The sequence below is a fragment of the Electrophorus electricus genome, chromosome 3, assembly GCF_041902795.1.
Source record: "Electrophorus electricus isolate QZ-2024a chromosome 3, ASM4190279v1, whole genome shotgun sequence".
Taxonomy (NCBI): domain Eukaryota; kingdom Metazoa; phylum Chordata; class Actinopteri; order Gymnotiformes; family Gymnotidae; genus Electrophorus; species Electrophorus electricus.
The window spans coordinates 36787922-36811990 of NC_137499.1; the positions used below are offsets into that span (position 1 = coordinate 36787922).

Genomic DNA, 24069 nt, shown 5'->3' on the forward strand with positions numbered 1-24069 from the left:
CCTACTGCCTGTCTTACCCCTTTAATATATTAACATCACCTCTCAGATTTCTCTTATGAATACAATTATGAAATGTTAGCACTTACATATCACAGAGAAGATCATTCCCAGTAATGTTTACGTGCACAAGCTGTCAAACTCACCTCCCACAATAGAACCAGATGGAATGTTTTTATTTGTATGTTTTATTGAAATGGATTTATACAGATCGATCTAACATTGTGTCATTACCTACACATTATTTCCTCTCCTGCTGGGACTCCTCCCAGGGTGCTCCCTGATGCATGGTTACCAGTTACCTCTGCTGACCTAGTTCTAGATTGTGGGTTCTGTGATAACCCTGTGATGGTAACCCTGTGATGATGACCATGTGATGATGACTCTGTGATGATGACCATGTGATGATAACCATGTGGTGATAACTCTGAAATGATGACCATATGATGATAACCATGTGACAACTGTAATGATAACTGTGTGGTGATAACCATGTGGTGGTAACTATGTGATGAATACCCTGTGATAACCCTGTCCTGCCTGTTAGAGCTGCAAAGTCTACACATTCCTGAAGTCTATGGACCATCACAATGTTCCTGATATCTTAACCAATACAACAAGGTCAGCTGGGCTTAAAAGATGGGAAATAGAGAGGTTACAGATTCCAGTACCTGGATCTGTAGAGTCCACATGATAAGAGGCCTCCTCTACTGTATAACGGAAGCACTTTAATAACTTACATGAAATCTCCCAAAATCAGTGCCGAGCTACTGGAGTGATGTATTGGGTTACAGTAGCGCAGTAGACTCACTCCTACTCACATGAGGGAAGGGCAGAGTTATTTTCAGACGAGTGTAAGGCCCCTGTTGTTTAAACTGTGAATTTATGTAAAAGACCTGGAATCTCAGGGGGTCAGTAGCAAGTCGAGGCAGCATTGGGGCCGAAAAAGGCAGCGTGCTGTGAGTGGGACTCAGATGGGCCGAGGAAGGCCTCGCCCCGGGAGGCCCCAAATCCAGGGCATCTCAGCGTGGGGACTGAGAGAAAGGACAGGACCCACGCCGCTGCAGGACGCTCGGGGATGTGCACGCCACCTCCAGCACGTCCACCCCACTCAGCTATAGGTACGGGAGTTTGGCTGACATGGTGTGAGACATGCAGATGATTAAATGTGTTGTGCACCAGCTAGCACCAGCTAACAGGGAGAAAGGGCAAGAATCGCCTCTTCTCGTGGGATTCTTAGCGATAAGTCTGTAGGAGCAGAGAGAGAAGCTGGACCTTCCTCCAGGATCTCGGGCAGGATCAGCGTGAGCGGCAGACAGACACCCTCAGACTTCTCTCTTCAGCCACGGTCAGGCAGAACGGATCATCTTGACAGTCCAGCGCTCAGCTCGCACATCCAACCCCCAAACAAACGGGGGTTGGGTGTGTTATATAAAGTCCTCCTGAAACACAGGTCTGCGTGCTGCCCGGGGCATAGCTCTGATATCGAAGTGCACCCAACCCTCACAAGTTGTCCTGGAGCCAGGCTGTCCTGGACCCAGTGCCTGGACAGGAGCTGGCCCTCCTCACAGGCTCAACCTCAGCGTTGACTGTGTGGGAGGACCCAGAGTATGGAGCTGCAGGCATGCACGAAGCAACTCAAACAGGGGGTGGAAAGAGATGCCATTCCACACCATGAAACCCTCCCCAGCAGTGCGGAGGCACGCCACCAGTGTTATGGCATGAGCAGGCATGCAATAAAGATTTACACCATGCACTCTCTCTCTCTCTCTCTCTTTCACATACGCACACACACACACAAAACTTTTCCTAACATGTAGCTTACAAAAGGGCCAACTCTTTGAACATATATATATATATAAAACAAGAGTTATGACCTGGAGGCTTGTGTATCTGGGTTAGCTGGCAGCCGGTTGTTCTGTGCAGGTGAAACAGAGGTCAGGGGAACACTAAGAACACTTCAGTGACAGAAACCTAATTACTCCATCCCTCACGCTCTGCACGTGTGCCGAGGATATGGGCGTGGGAGAGAGGATCTGAGGATCTGCATATTTATGGAGATCTGCAAACAACTTCTCCTGGCTTGACACTTTCACATAGTCAAGGGAGAGGAATCTGATCTGGTCGAACAGACATGCACTCAGACACTATTAATCATAACTGACATGCACTCTGACATTATGAATCATAATAGGTGTGCACTCTGACACTACGAGTCATAACAGACATGCACTCTGACACTACGCGTCATAACAGACATGCACTCTTGACAGTATAAATCATAACTTGAAGTCTGTCACTGAATCGTAACGGACGTGCACTCTGACACTGTGAATTGTAACAGATGTGCACTCTAACACTATGAATCATAACTGTCATGCACTGTGACACTGCACACTGCAAATCTCATGTTACTCCTAATATGTTTAAGATAATCCACTTTAATAAGCAGATGGGGTGAGATAGTGTGCAGGACTCTCTGCTTTGCGGAAGCGGGCGGCTCTGAGAGGCGGAACGGAGAGAGAGAGAGAAACAGAGCTAAATCTTAAAAAGGGTGCTATTAAGGATGATAGTGACCTCTATCTGAGCAGCCTACATGCCTCTCACCAGATCCCTCTACTACAACAGCAAGGTCTCCTGCAACCTTCACACAGAAAGCAGCCGCTACTAGCCTCAAGGCGCCGGCTGCGTCATTACTGACACAGACGCCTCCACCGTCAGTACATTCATCGTCAGATCAGTCACCTTTATCAGACCACTGCCAAATGTCATCCTGACAGGAACTCAGCACTGGAAGAAACCAGAAGACTCATGCAATCTATTCCAGACCAATCCTACGTACATATGGGCTCCAAACCGTATGTCGGAATAGACCAGTGAGGTCAGTTCGGTAGACATCACTAAGCTCACGAACTGAATCAAGTCAACAGAGGTGACTAAAGACATGGACAGATTCAATTCAGCAAAGAAAAGTACCCAGAATTAAAATGTTTAATGAGGAGTGTGAAATTCTAAGCAAGCAGAACTGATACAAAAAAAATTTTTCAAACAGTCAAGCAATAAAAGAAAACTATCAGAAAAAAACAGCAACATTACAAACAAATTCTACATGACATTTTTACAATATCTTTTAGTTTTTAGAGATTTACATTTTTTGGCTAGATCTAAAATCCAGTAAACAAATACATTGCAACATGAAGCACTTAAAGCCTTAAGAGCTCAGTCCAAAGCCCAGTCCCCTCTGTACGCTGGTCCTTACACAAATAACCCAGTGAGCACTAAGAGCAGCATCGGTCCAGCGATGTCCAATCAGAGTTGACCAGACCAAGTTATCAAAGAAAACAAACAAACAAACAAAAACTGATCTGGAACACTGGGACAGTGACTCCAACACACAATCAGAATTACAGTGCTGTCAGGCCCTCAATAGAGAACGCGAACAAACAGCGTATCTCTAAGTGGTGAGGTTGAGCTGAGAGCTGAACTTTCTTCTTTATTGTATTCACACAGCGATGTAAAACCGTCCCCCCAATCTAGGACCATCTGAAAAGGTCGAAATTCCTCTTGGTGAAGGTCTAACAGCATGTATCACTGTAAAACATGTGGCAACATGCCACAGCCTAAGTGACGGTGAGTAAGTCAGAAAACATGCCGCAACGTTTGTCTGCTTATTTTAATGTTTGTATTATTGCTACTTATGCTAGTTATTTATTTCCAAACTCTTATTATTCCTATTTTGTTATTATTTGTTCCAGCGAGAATATTAAGTTTTTATATTTTATAGTGCTTTAGTATTATTGTACTTAAATTATGTCTGTAAAGATAAATTGGATTAAGAATACAGAATCATGCGACATCTTTGAGAAATGTCATAGCGCCCTCTTGCGTTCATATTAAAGACTACAAGGCCTTTAAATCATATTTGACTTGATGGATGTGTCATAATTTTCTGCTAAAATTCAGAAATTTGTTTGAAATAAATAAACAAACATTAAATATGTTTCGATTTTACGTAGCGTCCTACATATCCAAACCTCTCAAATAATGAATAATGAAATAAGTCCCACAACGTAATCTGCCTTCCCTTCGCCTAGACGCGGAAACAGAGGTTCGTCTCTCAGTCCGAGCTAGCAAGTCATCTTCATTTCACTGAGCCTCACATTTCACCGAGATGGAGCTGTGTGAAATACTGTACAACAAGGCTGAGTACATCGAGACGGTATGTGAATATGCAATCATCTGAGGGTTAGAGATCGCAGCTAACGCTATATTACGACTCAGGGATAGTTCCTAGCTAATGCTGGCTAATCTAGGTTATCTTGCTGGGTACCTAAGCATGATTGTAAAAGACAAACCACTTGAAAACCATACCAGGATCTGATAATCATGGAGTGAGATTAACTCTATATTTCGCTAGTTAGCTCAATGGCAGTCGTGTGCAGCTAGGTGCGTCCTGATAGTGTCGTTAAAGTTAGTCAACTAAGGCCAAACGATTTGTTTATGTACTAGCCTAGCAGGTCTTCAGACGACCCTACCATAGCTCTGCGTCCAGCCAGGGTGACTTAACCTATCTACGAACATCACGATGGCAAGCCGCATATATAGTCAAAGATGTGGGAAAGTGTGACTGCTAGTTATCTTGTCGTGCCTTCTGGTTTTCCGACAGGCATCGGGCAACAAAGTCAGCAGACAGTCGGTTCTCTGTGGAAGTCAAAACATCGTCCTCAACGGGAAAGTGAGACATGGCTAGTCGCTTCTGTCTGGGATCAAGTTGAATCAAACTGTTAAGCATCGCCGTAGTTTGGCCGTAGAAATGATGTTAATGGTTAAACGTTTTTTATCGCTTCCAGACCATAGTGATGAATGACTGCATTATTAGAGGAGATCTTGCTAATGTCCGAGTCGGCAGACACTGTGTCATCAAAAGTCGAAGTGTAATTCGCCCGCCATTTAAAAAGTTTAGCAAAGGGTGAGTACTTGTTTTGTTAAATGTACGTTAATATATAACGCTATCCAGAAATCTAATTTGTAAATAAAAACGTATCTTATCCAACTAATTAATGTGGCTGGCTGGGATTTGCCATTTAATTTGGTTGCCAGTTGGGGATATTTGGTCAAATTCAGTGTCTAATACGTTTTAGATTCTGTCTTAATATTCATGCCAAACATATTAAACGACGATTAACTCCCTGTTGTATATTTTCTTCTTTCCTTCCAGTGTGGCTTTTTTCCCTTTGCACATTGGAGATCATGTGTTCATAGAGGAGGACTGTGTGGTCAATGCAGCACAGATAGGATCGTACGTTCACATTGGCAAAAACTGCGTCATTGTAAGTAATCACTCTAAAAACAGATCATCTGTATTTTCAGAGCGCATTTTTTTACACTTAGAAGCTTTTTTACACTTAGAAATATGTCGCCATATCGTTTCATTATAACAGAGATGTGTTCATAACTGAGATATGAGCATTTATAACACGTGTGTATGTTAGGGTCGACGGTGTGTCCTGAAGGATTGCTGTAAGATTCTGGATAACACTGTTCTGCCCCCTGAGACAGTGGTTCCACCATTTACAGTATTCTCCGGATGTCCAGGTTAGCCCTTTTACATATTGTCCTTTTAGGGACTTGCTAAAGGTTTATGTACAGCGCCTTGTTACCAAAATATTTTTGAATCTGCCATCCCTGTGTTCCAGGATTGTTTTCAGGAGAGCTCCCAGAGTGCACGCAGGAGCTGATGATTGACGTGACCAAGAGTTATTACCAGAAATTCCTCCCCTTAAGTCAAATCTGAGACTGTAGACACGCTGCTTCTCAGACCAAAGTGGATATTGGACTGTTCACCTGGCACAGGACTCCTACCCCCCAAAAAAGAAGGCTGTCTCTATCCATCCAGTGCTGACCTTCCTCACACATGGGTACCTGTTCTTGACTTTAGTCCAGTCTATCAGCGTAGCATGGTGACTCTTATCCAGTATGATGTTTTTTGTGGCTTGGCTTTGTGTGGTTGTTGTGTTTTAAGCTGTCATTGCTTCTCTCTCTCACCACACTGAAATGTCACAAAACAGAAAATGCCAACAGCTTCCTGAGAGCAACTCTGTTGTTTACGAAGGTCTGTATTTATTGTAATATTTAGCTGTTTAATTTCTGCAACACTAAATGGTTTCTCTGTTCAAATACATAGTCACAAATAATATCTGATGCTAATACATTTTTTTTTTTTTACCGAATAAATTGGCCATTGTGTTTTTTTTAACATGTACATGAGAAATGGAGAAAATTATGTCTAGCAACTCTTGCAGTATGAAATTCACAAAAAAAAAAACAGTGCAGATTCAATCCAAATGACTATGGCTAGGGAAAACTAAACACCGGCAGTTGCATAGTTTAATTAACCAGTCATAGCGGAAGACATTTGATAACACACAAAAGTTGCATACAAAAATTCACACTATCCATGCCAAAGGTTTCACTTAAAGTGAGTTCTTAAGAAGACGGTTGTCATTAAATTATTTACTTTAAAAAAGTATTTACACAAATATTTCTGTAATAGGACAGGGTTTTTTTTTTAAACCTGGGAGCAGACCAAGGAACTGCACCTGAACTGAGCTGTGTGAGGTGGTCCGAGCATTCTTCCAACTAATCTGGTAGGGTAGGAATGTGGCCTATACGCACTGTGCAGCTCTCTATATAGACTCATCTTAATGACAAAAGTGAATGTAGTTTCAGCAGAATTGTACACAGTGTAAAACCAGTGATGTAAAGACAGCTTTGGAGTGACCACACTGAGTTCCGGACTTGAACAGACAAAACCAGATGGGGTACCACATAATATGCAACTGGTCCCAATGTGAACTATTGGTAATGGCACAAAGAGTAAGAATGTATTGGTGTAAAATGAGAGGGTTATAATTTACGACCCTACAAAGACAAATCATACAGTGAACCACATCCATATGCTGTACACATTGCATATGTCATGTTGCTGTAGCCTTAAAGTAATCCTGCCTCCTCAGCTCCAGTGCTGCCTTCCTACAGGCCAGTAACACTCAGTCCTACTGTACCACAGCTGTGCATCTGATTGGTCACCAGTACCACTGAAAAAAATTGCCAGACTCAGCTGAGCTGTTCTCCCTCGCGCTGCAGTAGAGTGCTCTTTGTGCGTGAACTTGGCGTTTACCCTTGCGCCCACCCAGCTGCACACGATGACACAACGGGACAAAGCTCAATACCTGGCCAGGTCACTGCTTGCTTAATCAGACATTAGTAGAACAAGAGCATTGGCCTGGTGGTGAAGGCTGAAGCTCAGGTGTTGTGCTAGAGTAGCTGTGGTTCAGACTGGAGCGCTTCACCTACTTAGTCCAGAGGCCACTCACAGAGCCACTGCACACACTGTTCCCTGTCCCTGTGCTTCTCCCTCTCCTCCGGGAAACCCCTCCTCTCCTCTTTACTGCTCCTCCTCCCCTCACCCACAGCCTCCTCTTGGAGCGGCCTCGTTAAGATGTCTGCCACTAAGCTCTCTAGAGTCTGCACACAGGGCTGTGGGGTCCACTTTGGATCCAAGCTAGGCAGGAAGGGGTCAGGGGTGGTGACCTGGATCAGTTCGTGCTCCAGGGGTATACGCAGGAGGTAGGAGTGCAGCATCATGCGATAAGGCCCACTGTCTGTGCGCAGGCTGTAGGTGTAGTCACCTACGATGGGGTGACCAACCGAACTGCAGTGCACCCGCAGCTGATGGGTCCGGCCTGCCACAAAAAATCAGGATTTTAATACGCTGATGACCCACCACCAAAGGGACAGGGCTTCGTTCAAACTTTGAACGAAGTATAATAAAAGGCCAGAGATAGTCATGTATGCAGATTGTTTTTTGTGGCATACACTGAAGTGTTGGAGGATTTTTACCTGTCAGAGGCTGGAGAAGCACTTTAGTGACTGGATCTCCATCATATGATCCATATTCCAGGACAGTTAACACTGTTTGGCTGGGCTTGGGGTTGTCACATCCTGTCACAAAAAGAGAAGAAAACATACAATAGCATTGTGTTGTTAAATCTTGAAGAGACAAATGGAGTGCCTGAAAGGGAGAGTCACCTTCTGTTCCTTCAACACACATCATATGAGTGAGGCCCTCAGTCCTGTTCTTCCCAATGGCAAAATCAAGTGTCATTTTCTCTTCTGCAACGGTGCCTCGAACCTTGAGACGAAGCAGAGTGTATAAGACAAAGGTCTCATCATCATCACCACCACCACCACCACCACCACCAACACCAACAACAACAACAACAGAAGAACCATGGCATGCGTGATTGGTGAGGTGCATGCCACAGTACCAGTGCGAGATAAGCCTTAGACACGAGTCTGTCTCGAAAGCAGCGGTAAGCTCTCCCAGCCGCCGCTTTACTCAGCGCCACACACAGCGCGCCGCTGGTGGAGAAATCCAGCTGGTGGCAGAACCTTGTGCAAAGGAACAAAACAGTGTAAGCTGTAGAAGATGTGGAAACCACATAAATGGCCAACAAGAAGTTTAACTCTAAGAGCCCAGGCACATTAATTTCTACAAAAGATCTTGCAAGACAGCTGCGAACACCTGAAGCCGTAGTAAGTTCCAGGATCTGCCAGCTCTGGGAAACGATGTTTCAGCTGCCTCTGCACCGTCTGCGTCTCATACCACATTTTGCTGTCTATGCGGATGTCCCAGTGTTTGTTGACCACTATGTAGTCCTCACTATGGTAGAGAACACGCAGGTTCTCCAGGCTTGCCGGTTCCATGGTGTCCTGAATTTGCACGACCTGGCTGCTTTTCTCAGTACGCAGTTATTAATGTCCTTATTAAAACGCTATTACCTCTTAATACTGTATCCACATTACATTTAGGGCAATAGCGCACTCTCGTCTGGTACATTCATAACTGCCTTACATTCTTTCGTTCCCAATTTTGGCAGCTAGCTAGACACAGAATCTGATTAAATTAAACGTTTACGTTGTAAAGCGGTTTTCAGCACCACGGCCGGTTCAGAAAGTTTACATCTGAACTCAGGCACCAGACGCCACTTCCGGACGCGAGGTATTGTCAAAATACGAGCACGCATTTTTGCGACCTTTTTCCCTCCCCTCTCAACCTATTAAAAATATTTACAGTCCTCGCCAAACGCTTCAACCGGCATTGTGACTAATTTATAGGAGCACAGTTATGCACTGAAAACAACCGAGAAGTTAAACCGTGTCAGTCAGGTCTGCACATTGACCCTTGACCCCGGCGCCGGTCTCATTTCCGCAGTGGATTGTGGGAGAAACAGTCTCCCTCAGACATGGCGTCGCTCGCACACCGCTTTAGCTATGTTGCTCGCTCCTCTGCGAGGTTGTGTTACGGTAGTGCGGTGCCCCGAGCAGCCTGTGCATCCATTGTGTCGAGCCGGCGGGCGTTAATTTCGTGCAGCCAGCCAACAAGGTGGACTAAAGCCGTACGGGTGAGCGTTTGTCCCTGCAGTCGCGGCCTAGCCGTGACCTACCAGTGTCTTTGCTACGATGGCCACTCGCTGCTGGCTAACTAAGTGTGTTATTTGCTGAAAAGGGCTTTACAGAGCGTTATCATGCTTCATTGGTCCAGCCGGCCAGGTGTACTGACGTGCAGGCTTTCGGCTACAGACGCCTTGGTGGACTCAGTGTAACCGAGCCGCTGGTCTGAAGAGCTGAGCAGTGGGGACCAACCTGCTGCTCTGCTCCAAAGCTCTTAGTAACGAGCGCTCTGTTGTTGTTCTTTTTGTTGTTGTTGATGTCTTTAGGTCTGCAGCCCGACGCCCGGACTCTGTCGGAAGTACGGTGATCTGCCGCCCTTGACTCTGCAGAACATTGAAGACCGTGTGATGTACGTCCTGAAGCTGTATGACAAGATCAGCCCGGACACGGTGAGCGCTCATGTCCGCTGCGATTATGTGGGAGTCTTCTCGTCCAGTGCAGAAGCCTTTACTACACACACGCTGTCTGGGATGGCTTTATTACAAATGCATTCTAGTTTTATTAGCCTCAGCTACAGGTAAACGCTACAATTGCGCATCGTGACATTTTATTTCAGAAATGAGTCCACAGAAATAGCTGATTAAAGGAACAGTGATGTAGGTGGTTCATGGGCAGGAGTTAATTTTTGTCTGACAGTTCAGTGTACGTAGGCGTTGCTGTTCCACAGCATGTTTGTGTCATATGAAACATTTTCTTGTAAATTCATGTCAATGCTGGGAGTCACTGGTATGTTGTACTGAAATACTGCCACCCAAGGAGCAAGAGCAGTACCTGCTAATGTACGTCCCACATCGCTAAAACGCCCCAGGTAGCATGCGATCTGCTCACTTTGGGCAAGACATCCTGATGACAGCGTTTAGACTGTAAACCGGGGGACATGTAAGCAAGGAGCAGGTGTCAAGCTTCGGGTTGACTTTAGTTCTTACCTATGTGTGTTGTACGGAGCTCGTTGCAGAGCGGGGACTAACTACAGCCTCTTTCCTCCCCAGCTTCAGACGTCGTCTCACTTTATGAAAGATTTGGGATTAGACAGTTTGGACCAGGTGGAGATTATTATGGCCATGGAAGATGAATTTGGTCAGTATTAAATAATGCAGCCAGCCAGATTAAACATTTTATCTTTAGTAGTATGGTAGAGCACATATGTGTGAAGCAGGGTGGTTGTTTTTTTGTTTTTTTTCTTTGACGTGTGTGTAACATGTCTTCTGCAGGGTTTGAGATTCCAGATGCAGAGGCGGAGAAGCTGATGACTCCTGCCGAGGTTGTGCAGTACATTGCAGACAAGAAGGACGTGTATGATTAAACAGGACTTGCTGTCCAAGTAAGATTACTTCCCAACACGTCTGCGGCCTCCATAGTTGTGGGTTTGTGTGGTCCTAGTTCAGCGGTCCATTGTGTGAATCCTTCTCGCCGTCAGGATCCAGAGTGATGACCTTCGTGGGGACGAGCAACATGAACCAGGACGGTGCTTCCCCATCACATTTAAACTTCTGGCTCTTGCTTTAGTGTCGTCGGCCTTGTCTCGTGTAATGTTATATTTAATAAAAACATGAAAATGAGTTTGAACTGTACTGTAGTGTATTGGCCTTTGTATCTACAGTTCTGCTGAAGATGAACTTCACAGAATCATGTTTGTCTAAGAAACCTTTTTAGCTAAAGATTTATGACTGATGTGGATTAGCTCTTCATATGTGAAGTCACTTGCTAAAAGGTGTCGGAGAACCACCGTTAGTAGGATATTAATTCATAGCCTTGTGCCCTCTAGTGGCTAGAGAGAGGAATAACATGTCACGTTCAAGGACGGAACTGCTTTAGTAAATATAAACCTTCCGTAATGGGGATGTTCAAAACCTAGACACATCACTAACAGACACTAAAGGAAGCGAGATTTGCAGGTTACATGCATGGAATGAAACTATACTAAAGATGAAGGAAAGAATTTTAAAATATTAAATAAAATAATTGTAAACATTTTAGAAAGTGATATGGGGCAAATTTAACAAATTATTGGATGCATGGTTCCCTAGCAAATATTTATATTTTACATTTCTGCTCCCCAGTGAAAGCACCAGGAAGGATTATGCCATAAGGTAATGTGTCACAATGTGCTGCAGGTTTACAATATAAACATGACTGGTACAGCGCAGATTGTAAATAACTTCACAATGACAGTATGTGGTATTTTGACCTTCCAGAATATTGGCTTTAATGTGACAGTCACAGAGTATGTGCTTCAGAAGTCAAGTGTCTACATGCATTACAATCTCTTTAGCAATCACACACATAAGAGGGAACCGACATCACCAGACACTGGGCAACCTCTCCCTGTTCATGTTGCATCTTTTTTGCATCAGTTGTACCCCCCTGCTTCTCAATTCTCATATCTTTATATGCCTTTGAGGGTTTATCTTGATATAAGCCACTAGTGACCTTTTGAGTAGGTCAGATTAGTTACTAAAAAGTAAGAGGACATTCTGATAATGATCAAATGTGCAAACGACACATTTGGAATCAACTATTTCTACTGATGATTCCCATGTGGGTAAAACACAGACAGCTTGTATGTGAGTAGCTGGGAGGGCTAATATGGTTCATACACTATACATTTTTTAAAACTTTATTACAGTACACAGAGTTTGAAATCAGTTATAACCAACCATCACTGCTCAGTTATAGGAAACCAACTGTCATCTGCTTTTGCAAAGTTCAAAGATTTGAACACAGATTTGTATCACTGTTAGACTTTTATTGTGGGTTGTACCCAAGTTATACAGCTTTGTTTTCCGATATTAAGATCAGAACTTTACAAACAGTTATCAGTCTACAATACAGCCAACAAAAGACCTAAAACCTACTCTACATCTTAGTCCATATGTACTTAAGGGCACTATAATTGAAAACCAAGCAACAAAGAGGAAAATAAAACAGCATTAGAGGAAACATTCATCACTACACGAGTATCTATCTTGTATGATTAGACTAAATATTGTCAATTATTATTACCATTACAAATAAGGATTGTCCTTCAAAAAGTGCAGTTCCCCAAGTTAAAATTCTAAGATGACCCCAGGAAGACTCTGAAAAGAACTTCCTGCTCATTTAAGTTGCGTTATTGACATTGATTTCCAACCATTGTTCAAACAGTCTACCGAAGCAGTGTGCATATAGTTTACGTGTCCGCCAAACTGACAGCTTCCTAGAAAAATGTTACACTTGAGAATTTGCCCTTCCACAGCCCATTGTCTGAGGAGTGTTGTGAAAGGTAAATCACTATATAATGCTCCATCTGCTACAACTGGCCCACTTTTGGAGAAGAAGAAAAATAGAATATATATATATCGACTTCAGTCATGGCACGTGTTTCAGGAATCGTAAATTTAAATCCCGTCACTAGCGTGGTGAGGATTCAATTAAGCAAACAGACATGGAAGCTTCACCCTTCACTGCATAGACTTTCTTAGAATTTCCCCATGGTGGAAGATTTCAACTCTCGTTCATCTCTTTGTGCTGGTTTTTCTAAAGCTTTTTTGGGTTTATATATAATGACATGACAGCAATACTCACAGTTTAAGTCAATTGCCTTAGCACATTATTTAACAGTAGGAACCATTTAAAAGACATGGGTCTATTTGCTCACAGGATAAATCAGAAAAGAACAAACATTTTTCAATACAAAAGTAGAATGTCAGGCCAAGTTAATTCCCCTCCACTTTTACCTGGCCATAAAAATGGGGATTGTACATTGCTCATGAATTTCCTCCAAACATCCATTTGTGAGTGACATTAAGCATATACATTGTCCAGCTTTTACAACACAAATCCGTTTCCTCCCCCTCCTAATTTGGCATGACAATGAATTATTATAAAGACAGTTCTGTCCCCCATCAAACAGATATACATACATTAAACGACAGAGGACAAAAAACCAAAACCAAAAACCCACAAACCAATAAAAAAAAAAGAAAAAAAGAAAAAGAAAAAAAGAAAAACCCAACAAATATAAAAATAATTAAAAGTGGAAATAAACTACAGTGGCAATGGCTTTTCCCTATACTTTCAAATTCACTCAAGTACACAGACCTGTGAAGTATAGGGAACCCAGCTCACTCACCCAATCTGAGGAGGAAGAACCAAACCAGAACCATGGTTAAAAGCTAAAGACCAGCATTCCACATGTTCATTACTGCCCTGCTCTCACACACCCCGAGGATCTGGAGCAACCCATACACACTCACCCACCCACACAATCAAATCAATCAAGACAAAATTCCATGCCCTCAGTTAAAACCACCTGGTTCGTTGTAGCTACACTGTGGAAACACAAGCCTAGGATGACCTAATCAGTTTACATCAGTTAAAATGTACACCAAGTGCAAATCCCAGGCTTTTCCATTTAGCGCGTTCCTGCATTTCTGAAAGACGACCTGTTTTCCAACACTCCGCTTAATGTGTGTCTAACTGATAAAAACCATCTGGAACTAAATACAGAGATCTTCTGATGGAAGTTTATTTGGTAAAGCGGTTAATTAAAATGGTTCAATACTGGCACACAACCATAAAGGCAGGCTAATACTCATGGGTTTGCACGACCATTCTGAGTTGTTAAATATGTATAAGTTAAACACAGAGCAAGTTTTACTTCTTAAAAAGGAAAAAGCTTAATCAAGTGAAGGTCCATGATTTAGCCTAATGCTGACATCACTCTGTCTCTCTGAAGCTTGTCTTAAATTGTGCATCTCAACTAAACAATCAATAATGTAAATAGCTTGTAAGTCCATGTACATTATTTATAGATGTGTAATTAATCTACCAGCAATAGATTACATTCACCTCTGCTGCAGCCAGAGAAGGGCCCAAGTACAGAGGCTAAGCCATTTTCAATGACAAACCAGCTCTGAGAAAAGACAGGAGAAAAGGGGGGAAGAAACCTAAACAAACATAAAAATTGTAATAATAATAAAAAAGAAAAATCAAACCAACCAAAAAAAATTATTATTTTTTTTTACGTAAGCAGCCAAAACAGATTTATTAATCCTGTAATGAACTTCAGATTAACAACCAAACTGTACACATTACAATCATATTCTATTTGTAAACAGTTAAAAGCCACTTGACTTGTTGCATCTTCGGACACAATTTGAATCAAGGCAATGAAATGTGGACGACTTTTGCACTGTTAAAATAACCAAACAAGATTTGTTTAACACCATCTCTGGCAATGTAAAATTCAAATAAGGTATTTGCAATTATTGAAACATGTAAAACATTTCGGACAAAGAAAAAGCGATTCTGTAAGCCGACCAGGAGGCTACAGTATGCATAGTTACAGAGTTCTGCTTTTTCTTTTAAACAGTTACATCGACAGTCAAAGAGCAAACCACTGAGCCACTCAATGGAAAGAGAGGATGATATGATGATTCAGCAAACCAAAGCCACTCATTAAAAGACAGCATAACTGAGAGCAATGTGTAGAATGTCTCCAGCTTAAAGCAGTTATTTGGCAGAGAAAATTGAACAGAGCTATTGGGAGTCTCAGTGCTAAAAGTTGGATTTTCCTACAACAAGGAGTTTCTATGGGGGGAAAACTGGCTATATTTTCCTGAGAACCATGCTGGTTATTTAGCAGACAAGAGGAATAGATAAAATAACCAATGACATGGCCAAACACTGATCAGTATTCCCAGAGATAGACCACTTCGTCTTCATCCACAAGAGGTTTTCTTTCTCTTTTTTTTAAGGTTTAATTTTTATTAATTTTTTTAAGAGTATTTTTTTTGTTATGTATTTTTTGTTTGTTTGTTTTTTGTTTTGTTTTTTTTTGCTTTTTTTTTTTTCATTTAAAATGAAGGAAGAATGACCATTACTTTCCCCCTCAAAGTCTGTAAACACAAGGGCCCACAGAGGCACCCTCAACACAACATGGAAAGCCTTCCGGAAAGTGCTGTCCCCCTGGCTTGCAGCTCAGGTGCGCAAGTCACAGCTGTGGCTACAGTTTCACACTGCAGAACGCTAAATTCTTTAGTTTTAAAACACAAAATTGGTGCAATACTTATTTCTATAATAATCAGATAATCCTAGGTCAGCATCTATAATCTTGATCTTGAACTCCACAATACCACGATAAGGTAGAGGCGTACGTGAAGGCATAGTGGAGTATACACTCGAAGCACGTCCTTGAGTAAACATCTAGACCGGGGCTGCCAGCTCCCGCCATATTGCAGATTATACTGAGAGAAAAAAAAACAAAAACAAAAAACAAACAAAAAAACCCCACCACATTCAGTGCAAAGGCTAAAAAAAAAAAGGGAAAAAAGAAAAAGAACAAAGCTCATATTCCAACATTGTCAGCAAACAAACACAAACACCCCCCTCCCCTCCCAAGAACTGGAATTCAAATAAACATGATGAATAAACAAATGAGCTCGACTGAGGTGTTTTTTTTTTTTGTTTTTTTTTTTCGGTTTGAAGAGCACTACCTGGAAATTTAAATACATCCTTTTCACATTATAGTATTGGCCTGCATGATTCAAGTATTCAAACTGATATGTTTTGGGCAAAACAAAGTGGACATATGTGCAGGAAAAAAAATATGTAACTTATTTCCACAGGGTGACCCCACCTTATTTTTTTTTTTTGTATGTGAAGAAAGTCCAACTAGTGCCATTAGATTTTTTTTCCATATATAATATATATATATATAGTCATATGATTATGATTAACAATTCCACGCTGAGGTCACGAGTTTTTCTATGCCCCCCCACCCCACCCCTTTTCCAATTTTTAAGTCTGAAGGTGATAGATGTACTACATGGAGTCTCCACTTCCTGTCAGGTGATCGGGGAGGAAGGAGCTGATGGAGGAGGGGCTGCTGATCCTCCCACCCTCTGTACTGCTGGGGTTGCCCCACAGGCTGCTGGAGTAGTTTGGTGCCCCCCAGAGAGAGGAGCCATGCAGGTCTCCACCTGCCACTCCGCTCAGGCCGCCGCCGGTCCAGTGGCTCGGATCGGAGCGGCTGGGGAAGGCGTGGGGAGCGTCGATGGAGCTGATTCTGTTCTGAGAAGAGGCCAGAGACTGCCAGCTAGGAGAGACAGTCATGGACTGGCCTTGTGCAAAGAAACGGTTAATTTCCTCTTCACTAGCAAAATCAGCAAGAATAGTAGTGTTCCCTAAAACACACCTGGGGAAGAGGACAGAGAGAGCAGGCTAGCGCCATCAAGAAGTAAAACTCCCAAACAGAGAAAGGAACAGTGTCTGAACAAGGCTCAAATTTCTTCAGGACGAGAACACACTGCTCCAAAAGACATCTCAAGCCAAGCCCCAATAATTCACTTCAGGATTCCATGACATTTTTACATACGAGGCACCTGATGGGTCAGGGCTGGAGTTAAGCTACAAGAACCTCAACCTCAAAAAACCTCCCTCAACACCGTCAAGAGCACAGGTGTCTTATGATCCCACTTCCTTACCCTACTGCAGCTGAGACTGTGCTTGCTAGTAAGTGCGGCACGTGGACTTACATGTGCAGTGACTTCTGGGCCTTTGCCGCCTCCTCTCTGGAGCTGTAGCAGACGACAGCGTTCCCGTGGGGTAAGTTCAGGTGGAATGTGATCAGTGGACCATGCTGCATGCACAGGGTTCTCAGGGTGGAGCCATCGATCTGCACCACAAGACAACACACTTACTACACTGTATACAATCAATCACAGTCTCTCTCTCTCTCTCTCTCTCTCTCTCATCATTCACCTGTCCCCGCAACACACTCACGCCTTTTCCCTAGAACATACAGAACGCACAGCAGAGCAGGCAGGTCAGGCTTAGATGTTTCTTACCTGAGGAGTGAGATTTTTCAGAACAAGCCAGTTGGTTCTCCCTGAGCTGCTCTCACCCCAGCTGGAGCCTGAAGGGGAGGGGGGGGGGGGGGGTGAAAGGTCACAGCATTAGAGCTCCAGCACAGGGCAGAGGGCAGGCGGAGCTGGGCACCTCAGCAGCCCTGAGCCAAGAGTGCTACGCAAGGGTTAGGGCACACAGCGCCCGCTAATAGCCAAAGACTGCATTTAACACAATTAAAACATGCTGTTGTTGCAATGACGCAACCCACACACCTGCTCATGGGAAAATCTACACCACACAGAAAAAATGCATCTCCCCACAGAGTGGACATCAACTATGAACTCCAGGAAGTTTAAGTTTAGTTTTAGATACAATATAAATTACAATATTAGTATTATTTTCAAAGTGTGAGCACTGACCGGGTGTGAGTCTGGATTCTGAGCTGGCCCAGGCTGGCAGCCTCGCGGAACCGCTGTCCCACGATGACACCTGCTTCTGACCCGTGAGGCCCGGAGGGGGCCGGGACGGAACAGACACGCCTTTTGAAGGCAGCGGGACCTTCCAGAGTTCGTGAGCCAAAGACGTGTTGGTGACCACACCAGGGGTCCATTTAGAGTCACTGTTTCTGGCTGTGGGGACAGACAAGGCAGCCGTCAGACAAGGGCGAGCAGTGGTGTTGCGCGTGTGTAAAACGCATAAAATGCAGGCCGCAGTGCACGAGGTGCAGCTGTTGGGTGTTGGGTTCAGACCTGAAGTGCTTTGTGCTGTACTGAGGGAACTACTGTGGTTGGAGGCACGAATGGATGTCCAGGCACTATTAGAAGGCAGCGTGGTGTTTAGTGATGAGGATGGCCCTGCACAACCAAAAAACAAACAAACAAACAAACAAAAAAAATCACGCAGTAAGACACCTACCGATACTGACACTCGGCATAAGGCTACACATCCACAGGGAATGTGTACCAAAGCGAAAAAGCAAAACCAAACCTCTAATCTCAGGGTTCATCCAGAAGACAAATACAAGTATAGAGAAGCGAGTGAAGCGATTACGGACGGCCGGGTTCAGGCTCTTACCATTGCTCCTTTCCCTGAGGTGATCAACATCCCGGACTGTATTGATGGAGAGATTATTAATCACACTGCCAGGAGTGACGAATGGGTCAGTTTCAGGGTCGATGTTTGGATAGCCTTTCCAGGGTTCACCAGGACGGAACTCTGCACACACGCAGACCGCGGGCACGCAGTCAGGTCACCACAATCGGGGAATGCTTATTGAGAGACTGATTTCACTTAAATCAGTCACAAGCAATGATTAGTTTCTTTCCGTAATAAATATGCAGTTCTCTCTCTGTGTATATGATATAATTAGTGCTTGCTGTTACAACATACTTTTAAGGACACCTATGGTATGCTAAACATTGATTCCAATTACAGCCAGGAGACAAATCAGAGTTTGACACGGTGATGTGGAAGGTGACCATCCAGACCTGGTGGCCAGTTGACATTGGTGGATCCATGAGGTGATTTGGCACGAGTGGGCCAGCTGTCACCCACTGAGCCCGGGGGGCTGAGAGGGCTACTGCTGGAGCTTAGGAAGTCGAATGGTCCAAAGGGGGGATCTTCAAGCCTCAGGGCAGAGGATATAGCACCTGCACATTTCAAACACCACACACTTTAATGGCCATGCAAACTCTATTACACTGAAAACGGGTCAAGGTAAGGTGCTGCCTTGAAAAATACCATTTAGGCTGCTAGAAGTTAAAAATCACAATTATGTCCTCACAGTTTGTTGCCTAGTTCTTGCCCATTTACATTTGTACATATAATCGCCATCTTGTCTTCAGCTCTCTGACAGATGATTTGAGTGTGATAACACCTTTGCAATGCATTATGATATAAAGCATACATCATCTCTAAACTACAATCTGCAGTGTACTGTGGGTATCTGGCATTGTGATCTGGTGCTGTGGTAACACATTATATTTACCATATTCAATTTACTACTGCGATTTCGAACACAACCACGTGGCTGACATGCTATATAGTAGACTAGTTCTGTAATAGCACGCAATGGTGATCACAGCCATTGTCTCAGAGCACTTCCACCCACCAGGTTTGCTGGGGTTTTGATCGAGTGGCGAGTTAACGGAAATGTCCATAGCAGTCCACTTCTTCAGACGGGACTGTGGCTCCTTAAATCCGACATTACCAATATCAAGGTTGTTCACATTCAAGTTTGGGTTCAAGCCTACAGAGGGAGAGAGGGAGAACCAGTCACAGGGAACATCAGACATGGTTATCAATATTCAAAAAGACAAAAACAAACAAAAATTAAACCCATCAGAACTCCTACATTTCTAGCACCACTCTTCAGTTGGGATGTAGATTTCTAACACAAACAGGAAGTAACATACCCACAATTTTTGAAACAAAAAGATCAGTGATTCACAGTGATGACAGAAATCCTGTATATTTCTTCTCCCTCCAATACAGAGGGGGGCGCTGTGTAAAATAAGTGTGTCGCCAGCTTCTAACAGATTTTCATCATTTATTCATTTAGTAGTCTCAGCATATAGTCACGGTAGCAGGAGAAGGCCCCTGATATCCGAGAGTTTGTGGCAACAGCCAGTCGTTCTGAGTGAAGAACAGAAGCGTCTGGTGGCTGCCCTGTGTGTGTGTGCGCAGCAGACATGAGCCATTATGTCTCCCCAGCGGTGGCAGGGTAACTGGAACACACCTAAAGGGAAATTAGTGAAGGAGCTGAGGGTGTTTTGTTCTTTCTGCAGGTCAGAGGAACTGGTGGTCATGAAGGTGTCCATGTAGGATTTGAGGGTGGGCTGGTGCAGTGACGGTGGCTGGGGTGATGTCTGCTGCTTCAGGACGGAGGGGTCTAGATGCCGAGGAGGCTGGATCATCGGAGACGGGCCCAGGCCTCGAGTCTGCACGTCACCACATAAGTGAACGTCACATGGGGAAGAATACTGCAGAAATAAAGGCTGTACCCACACACCCACCCACCCACACCCACCCACACACACACACACACACACACACACACACACACACACACACACACACACACACACACACACACACACACACACACACACACACACACACACACACACACACACACACACACACACACACACACACACACACACACGAGGGAGTCCTACCTGCTGCTCCTGGCTCTGGCGGCCGGTACCGGGCATGGCTCTTTGACTCTGGGCTTTCTGCTGCAGTAGGAGGCGCTGGAGTCAAAGGTGAAAGAGCAGGGAATAAACCTCACAGTGGTCAAGACATGCACGTCGCCCACGCCCACACCCCCACACAACCCCCACCCACCTGCAGCTGACTGAGCTGATTGAGCTGATTGAGCTGGTTGAGTTGGTTGAGTTGAGACAGCTGGTTCAGCATGGCCACCTGCTGAGGGCCCAGCAGGGGGTTCAGACCACCACTACTGGGAGGATACTTCAACAGCGACGAAGGAACCTTCAGGAAATACCAACAGCACATCACCACCACCACTACCATTACGGCCTCAAAGGTGCGTAAGCAATTAATATGAAAGGCTACACGGAGGTTAACTGGATGTGGTACAACCACGGTACTGAAGAAGCTCTATTGTTATTGCTGGACTATTGTTTAAATTAGTTAAAGAATATGAAAGATAACTGTTAAATAAGCTTAAAATATGGTGAGCTCCTGTGGAAACAAATTCAATCCACCTGATTGATGTGAAGGTTGAAGGCGTTTATGAGGAGGAAACATGGGCGGAGTCTAAAGAACCACATGGGTGGGGTCTCAGGTACCTGAGAGGGGAGCAGTGGAGGAGGCACTTGGTTGCGGAGGCTGGGCAGGGCCGGATTCAGAGATTGTGCTGGAGGCTGCTGGGAGCTCCGGCCTTGTGCTGCATTACCGCTACCATACATGCCAACATTCTGTAAATAAACACACACGCGCACGCACGCGCACGCGCACGCACACACACACACACACACACACACACACACACACACACACACACACACACACACACACACAGCGCCGTTACTAACAAGACAGGTCACTGGACAGAGCTACCCACCCACGAGCACCAAGCCTGAAGGAAGCATCATGCGGCGACTCACCAGCCCGATGGCAGCAGCGTTGGCCGCAGGCGCCGAGCTGAGGCACGGGCCATGCTGGGGGGCGGGCTGCTGGCCAGCGGGAGAAGGAAAGCTCATGTTTGGCAGAGGGCTGCTGCTGACTGCGTTGCGCGACTCCTCTGCTACAGAGCTATCAAGCGCGGACACGGGCAGCGAGAACTGAAGCAGGCCAAGCGGACAGCGCAGGAAACACGCACAGCAAAGGGAAAGGCCACCAGAGGAAACCCAGCCAGCACCACACAGGAGAGAAAGGCCCAGTTAGCGCAAGCCACTGAAAACTAGCCAAGGGTCAAAACAGAAAAAGACAGTTGCTCTGCTAATGTGTTAAAAGCAGAGTTCTCATTTTTGAACATGGGGAAATTGCACGTGGAAGGCAAAGCCGAGTGCCCTGTATATCCAAACAGGCAAGCACAGCAGTGTGGTCAACTGGATAGTAACAGCAGCTGGTCCACAGGCCAAGAGGAGAGCACATTACAGTGTAGAAGGCTAATCACACCAGCATAGGGCACTATAGAAGCAAAGTAAGTAGCAAAACTAAAAAGCAGAAAGAGGAGAAGGGGAGAGTGCGAGGAGCACTGGGGCCTCCGTGAGCTGGCCTCACCTTGTCCATGTAGGGCGTGCGGTCCATTGGCGGGTCCTTGTGAATCTGGTGGCGTGAAGCAGTGGCCTTTCCATACTCTCCCATGTTCAGGACGTGTTTGTCAACATCCATGCGCTTGTCAGCCTGCATTCCTGTGGAGAGACTCGCACGTTAGCAAAGAACGATGCCCCCTGACGGTCAGTAAAACAAAATGTCTAAACAAGAATAGGAACTAATAAACCCTTCACACCTCCAGACATGTCCATCTTATTGCTCTTCAGGGAATCTTCGGAAGAGTCCCTCTGCAAAACAAGCAGGAGTTTAAATCTGCAGCCACTGCCTCAGCAGAGGTCATTTAGACACATAGTTAAAGACCATATGCTTACAGGGAAGTTCATACTGTTGAACTGCTTCACAAACTGGTTCATCCAGAGGTCATCTGGCTTGCTGGAGCCTTTATTAAGCTGTAGGGGAAAAAAACACATTTAAAATTAACAAGCACAAAGTGGTCCTGAACTTTGCACTTATACAAGCTTGTTGGACAGCCCATTCCAAACCCACGGACATTAATACGGATTCTCCCCACCATACCTCCTCTCTTCTTGGAAGGCTTTCCATAAGACTTTGGAGTGTGTGTGTGGAAATGTGACCACTGAATCAAGAGAGTGGAATCAAGAGAGTGGTCATTTTGGGTGTCAGGCACTGATGTTGGACAAGGCCTGGCTCACAGGTGACATTTCAATTCATGTTCATTGGGCCTGAAGCCACACTCTGTGCAGACCACAAGAGATCCTCCACACCATCATGTCATCATCACCATCAACTCATCATGTCTGGATTTAAGGACCTCACTTTGTTTACAGTCATGTAACACAAACTTCCCCAAATGGTTAACACAAAGCAGGAAGCACGCAATTTAGGGGCATAACTGTACACGCATGTGTCCAGAATAGACCTGGTACAGACTTTACTGTCCAGTGGACACTTTCATAAGGAGAATATGTGGCGGGTGCACCAAGACCGATGAATGTAATATCAAATCAAATTTCACCAATGAGTTACCCCCAAAACTTCAGGCTGTAAGCCATTAGCAAGTTAGCAACAAGCCATGTTTAGCTTAGCTCAAGCTCAATGGTACCTGACCGAGTCAGTCACACTATAGCAAATGTAAATCACACACGAGGTAGAGGCCCTGTCTGGTTCTTTCAAATCCGCTGTGTGTGAAAGTTCATGGTTCCCAATGAACTACAACAGATGGATGAGGAGGTGTGTAGATGCTGGAGAGTGTGTGTGCAGAAATGCATGAACAGGCTAATGCATATTCAATGGAATCACCCAGATGTGCCAATCAATTAGTTTCCATTTATATCTTTGGCTGATACTTTTCATACATTGGGTTTTAAACAATAAAATATTAGTCCAAGTGAAAAACTTAATTTGTTTATTCATTTTGGACTTTTATAACATAAGAGATGCTTCTCGGTTTTGAAGCAATTCTCATTTATTCCCTTTTGTTTACATAAAAATGACATTTGCGAGGAGTTTGCTTAATGTTTGTTTTGCTGCACTAGACAATACACTAGACCCACTACCTCAGGGGGAACTATACGACACTAGGTGGAAGAAACTGTAATTTGCCCTACTGTCTGTTCAAAATAAATGAAGGGACCTAGCCTTATGCATTTGGGGTTTATTGTTGCAATTTTCCCGTTGTACCAAACTCATACTGAAATGTAACGTCCAAAGTGTAGTGTGAACTAAACCCTTACTTGCACACCTAAGGTAACTGTCTAAAATGTCGTGGTACACTGTAGCATTAGCATGGAAACATTTCATGAAGCTCCGGATGCACAGAACATTTTGAAAAAGCAACTTTTCAAATCCTTCTCCAAAGTGGGTAATTCTTAAAATGCAGTGGATGTGTAATGTAATGTGAATAAAGGATAAAACAGCTTTTCAGACATACTGCCAAGGTTGTCATGTGACCTCCACAGT

At 44.4% G+C, this 24069-nt stretch overlaps 4 protein-coding genes across 10 annotated transcripts in view; 2 read left to right on the plus strand and 2 right to left on the minus strand.

Annotated features, from left to right (window-relative positions):
- The first annotated feature begins 4055 nt into the window (after positions 1–4055).
- dctn5 (dynactin 5) lies at positions 4056–6070 on the plus strand. The gene is made up of 6 exons (XM_027017878.3): positions 4056–4216; positions 4664–4732; positions 4848–4966; positions 5216–5327; positions 5490–5592; positions 5694–6070. The coding sequence occupies exons 1-6, from the start codon at positions 4169–4171 to the stop codon at positions 5789–5791; spliced, it is 549 nt and encodes a 182-aa protein (XP_026873679.1). The 5' UTR covers positions 4056–4168; the 3' UTR covers positions 5792–6070.
- Positions 6071–6095: 25 nt separating this feature from the next.
- On the minus strand, positions 6096–9049 carry rpusd1 (RNA pseudouridine synthase domain containing 1). The gene is made up of 5 exons (XM_027017877.3): positions 8585–9049; positions 8328–8451; positions 8089–8191; positions 7900–8001; positions 6096–7742 (listed from the first exon to the last, which is right to left on the minus strand). The coding sequence occupies exons 1-5, from the start codon at positions 8764–8766 to the stop codon at positions 7354–7356; spliced, it is 900 nt and encodes a 299-aa protein (XP_026873678.2). The 5' UTR covers positions 8767–9049; the 3' UTR covers positions 6096–7353.
- A 219-nt stretch (positions 9050–9268) lies between these two features.
- On the plus strand, positions 9269–11072 carry ndufab1b (NADH:ubiquinone oxidoreductase subunit AB1b). Its single transcript, XM_027017856.3, has 5 exons — positions 9269–9464; positions 9780–9902; positions 10503–10590; positions 10725–10834; positions 10931–11072. Exons 1-4 carry the CDS (start codon positions 9306–9308, stop codon positions 10814–10816), a joined length of 462 nt encoding a protein of 153 aa, XP_026873657.2. The 5' UTR covers positions 9269–9305; the 3' UTR covers positions 10817–10834; positions 10931–11072.
- A 1166-nt stretch (positions 11073–12238) lies between these two features.
- LOC113582189 (trinucleotide repeat containing adaptor 6A) overlaps positions 12239–24069 on the minus strand; it is a 35127-nt gene continuing 23296 nt past the window's right edge. For 6 of the 7 annotated variants that reach the window (XM_081711365.1, XM_081711363.1, XM_081711367.1 and 3 more), the window contains 16 exons: positions 22461–22538; positions 22325–22376; positions 22096–22226; positions 21477–21653; positions 21159–21287; positions 20692–20838; positions 20523–20597; positions 20081–20282; positions 19454–19591; positions 18831–18992; positions 18418–18558; positions 18093–18197; positions 17763–17972; positions 17343–17410; positions 17031–17170; positions 12239–16690 (listed from right to left, as the gene is read on the minus strand). In XM_081711365.1, coding sequence (XP_081567491.1) covers positions 16318–16690; positions 17031–17170; positions 17343–17410; positions 17763–17972; positions 18093–18197; positions 18418–18558; positions 18831–18992; positions 19454–19591; positions 20081–20282; positions 20523–20597; positions 20692–20838; positions 21159–21287; positions 21477–21653; positions 22096–22226; positions 22325–22376; positions 22461–22538 — 2328 coding nt within the window. In that variant the 3' untranslated portion in view covers positions 12239–16317. The remainder of the gene's footprint in view (positions 16691–17030; positions 17171–17342; positions 17411–17762; positions 17973–18092; positions 18198–18417; positions 18559–18830; positions 18993–19453; positions 19592–20080; positions 20283–20522; positions 20598–20691; positions 20839–21158; positions 21288–21476; positions 21654–22095; positions 22227–22324; positions 22377–22460; positions 22539–24069) is intronic. The other variant, XM_035527442.2, reaches the window with a different exon arrangement.